Genomic DNA, 3,768 nt, shown 5'->3' with positions numbered 1-3,768 from the left:
TTGAATCCCTCCAACAACCAAAAACCTAAGGGATGTGTCTACCACGTTGAGTGCTCCTGTGGAAGCTCTTATATAGGGGAAACAAAGAGACCCCTTGATGTTCGACTCAAAGACCATCAAGACAAGCCCGGCAATGAAGGAACATCTGCTGTGGCTGAACATCTTGCTATGGGAAGGAAAACAGGACATAAAGTGAACTTTGACAACACCAACATACTGACAATCAATAAGCACATAGATAAAACCAGGAGACTTCATGAACCTATCCACATCAGAAGATATCAGCCTGACCTTAACAGAGATGAAGGTGTTCGTTTATCGCATGCATATGATAAACTTATCAACTTGTAATTATTTATATTCAAAAACAATTTCCAACTTTAAGCATAGTTAGTTATATGAACAATGTAATTTCTATTAATAAAAGACTCCAATACCAGCAATAGTTGTTTATTTAATCTTCAATTAATCTTTTTTAATTCATTTACTTTATTTCAATTATTTTACTTAATCAGCCTGTATGTTATTTTAAGAATTATGTACCTCTTATTGTACCTGTTAAAATTTAATGTAATGTATCAATAAACCATTTATCTCTTGTGTGTTCTTAATAATAAGCATTAATGTATATATAGTTTGCCCATCACTTCTTCTCATTATGTGCCTGAGGACGACGGGGGAAACACGTCGAAACGTTGCATAAAACCTTAACCAGTGATTGTTGTTCCATAAAGCTGTGTCTATATATCGTACTCACAATTGCTAAATGCCATTCAAAACTTTAATGAACTCGTATATTTCGAGTGCGGGTCCAATAGAGATTTCTCACCAAATTATAAGCTGCAACTTACCTTTGATCAATAATGCAAGGATAATCTAAAAATAGACCTAAGACAGATTTAGAAACAGGCCTTTGGGCAATGCATTGCGTGGAGTATGGGCTCCGCTTTTTAGGATTTTTCCAAAACAGGTGACAAATTGTAGTTTTCAGTTTTGGCCGTGATGTGTTATAGCTATAATGCCTGAAAAGAACTAACACTCAAAATACACATCCCAAGGGATTTTTTATCTTACATACTGCATGTTTTTGTTACTTAACCACTTTTAAAAACGCAGACGGTTGCGTGCAGGTGGCGCCAAAAATAAGCACTCTGAGGAACATGGCCTACACAGTAACTTCATAATATAATTTGATTGGTAGATTTTGTGTAATGAACCAATGAAGCGGCTGAATTATTATTCTTACTTGGAGATTTTGTACCAAGGTGTTTCAAGATCAGACAATTATTTTAAAGGGCAATATGAATGCAAGAACAACCAGATGTGAACTGTAAAGATATGCGGTAAATTCAGTTCTACCTATTTCTTTGTTAATTGCTTTAACATTATATTTCACCTTTATTTGATAATGTCAGAGTGACATTAGTCAGCGTGAAGCATGTCTTCAGTTGGTTCTGTATCTGTAATGATCTCGGCATAAAACGCAATCAAAAGAAGCACAGTCACCTTTGTAGAAAATAAACAGGCGGGGAAATTCCTAAATTAAGCCTCTTACCAAAAAAAGGTTCGTACAGTAGGGTACTCTGTTTTGGAGCAAATTCTCCTTTGTTCAGTTCAGGTCCCTTGTTGAGAGGCAATTGCTATAATCCTCATCACTCCGTCTTGGGCAAGTGGACTTGTGCAAATAATATTCTAATCTAATGAATCCAGAAAACATTTCTTTTTGGACAAGATTTGCATTTTCTGTTTAGCTCATTTATACATCCTGATCTTAGATGGCTTTTGTTTGAAAAGACTCTTTTCTAGATAACTACTTTGAGTTCTATCCTTATAAGTCAAGACAACATTATCAAATTATCAAACCTTGATCCATCAAGTCCTTCAATAAAGCCATTGTGATAGGACGTGGAGATATATTTCTACCTTCTATATATGGATGTTTTGCATATTTTTATGTTCACATGTTTGCTCAACTTCCTTCTTTCTTTTGAATTTCTTTAAGACGGACCTGTACTGACCACTGACCAGATGTCTGAAGTTGTTTCTGGAAGGGACTACTTGTAGTATACTGTCTGTAGTACTACGCATTGACCTATATTTAATTTCGAGAATCTTCTATTGACCACTGACCGGAAATATGGTCATGTCCTTTGAAAACGGCTACGTGCACGTAGTACACGTGTACGGTTCTCGATAGTTCCATAGAATGTACAATATTGTGCAACAACAAATTGCCTATATAAGCCTCAAGTTTATGCTCAAACTGTACATGATGTAAGTACGCTTAGTGACGGAGTCCTATATTTTAACTTGTTCATTCAAGCTGACTGTTCTGACTGTGCTATAAATAGACTAAATTGATATTATAAGGTCAACATATTTTTTTCAAAAAAGAAGATAATAAGATTAAACATGGAGAACGACGGGAATGAACAATATAGCAAGTATTTAATGCTGATATTTATGGTGATGAGCATAATTGGGCTTGTGATAGCGTTTAAAAAGCAAATTGTGGCAGCCCTTTTCAGTGTTTTGTGTAAACGAGTCCATGCCAGACTAATACACCAAAAGGATGCTTTGTTCAAGTCACTTCGTGATGAGGGCAGACCATTGAACATCCTAGAGATCGGGTCAGGCCCTGGAATGAATTTCAAGTACTATCCAGTAGGAACCATCCTCACATGTCTTGAACCAAATCATCATCATGAAAAGTACCTTCGAGAAAACCTGTCGAAGATCAATCGAAAAATTAAACTGAAGGAATTTGTTTGTGGTTGTGCAGAAGACTTAAGTCGGTTTAAAGACGGGCAGTTTGATGCTGTGGTTGAAACTTTGGTTTTATGTTCTGTTACAAGTACAGAAATTGTGCTACAAGAGATTAAAAGAGTCTTAAAGCCGGTAAGTACACTTTGCTGGCTTTTAATGACGATGCATTTAAAAAGACTGGATCAGATTACTGCCCACTGAAGCTTTGTAGTTATGGAAAAAAAGTTTCAAGAATATCAGTCAAACCAGAATACAGTGACATCACGTTGTACTTTGGACTTTACTTTATCCACATTATAGGGGCCGTAAGAGCCTTCATTGACTTTAACTATGTAGTGAGATAAGAAAATATTTTATGATCTATTTTAGGGTGGCACGTTTTACTTCATAGATCACGTAGCTGATCATGGCCATAACCATGGTGGACAGGGGACTCACAAGAGCACAAAGAGAACGGAAAATGAAGAAAAAACACATGGAACACATGGGACTAGCGTAACTCATAGATCTCACATGACCCATGAATCTCATATAGCTCACACCACACGTGAATCTCACGGAAGTCGTGATAATGATGACGTAGCTGATGAAACAAATCAAGACTATGTCATTTGGTTGTCTTCATTGTTCCATAGATTCTTTCACCACAATGTTAATGCCATATCCCGAAATAAAGAAATAGCCGAAGCAATCGAAAATGCCAGATTTGCGCAGATGGAGACCACCAACTTTAAGATGCAAATGCCGTTTTTGCCATGGAAAAGCGCTTGTATTTACGGAACAGCGACGAATTAATCTCAGTTTTCAGTATGTGATATATTCATGTAATTGCTTTTTATATTTTCCTTAAAATTTGCAAAATCACTTGGCTTTTGGAACATGAGACTTCTGGTACCCACCAAGATCTGCTCACAACTCTTGATGTCTTTTGTTTTCATTTATAAATAGAGCGCATCTCAAAATCAACATTCAAAAAAGGCGCTGATAGTGGCATCAGAATGG

At 36.4% G+C, this 3,768-nt stretch overlaps 1 protein-coding gene across 1 annotated transcript; it reads left to right on the top strand.

The window, feature by feature from the left end:
* Positions 1-2,616: 2,616 nt before the first annotated feature.
* Positions 2,617-3,171, top strand: LOTGIDRAFT_58001 (hypothetical protein; the record flags this gene model as incomplete). The annotated part of the gene is made up of 2 exons (XM_009053081.1): positions 2,617-2,898; positions 3,136-3,171. Coding segments are annotated over 2 exons (318 nt in total), but the record flags the coding sequence as incomplete, so codon positions are not given.
* Between the last annotated feature and the right edge of the window lie 597 nt (positions 3,172-3,768).

Source organism: Lottia gigantea (assembly GCF_000327385.1).
Source record: "Lottia gigantea unplaced genomic scaffold LOTGIsca_2, whole genome shotgun sequence".
In the NCBI taxonomy this organism is placed as follows: Eukaryota; Metazoa; Mollusca; class Gastropoda; family Lottiidae; genus Lottia; species Lottia gigantea.
The sequence above is the reverse complement of the archived record's forward strand: the minus strand, read 5'-3'. Positions and strand labels throughout refer to the sequence as shown.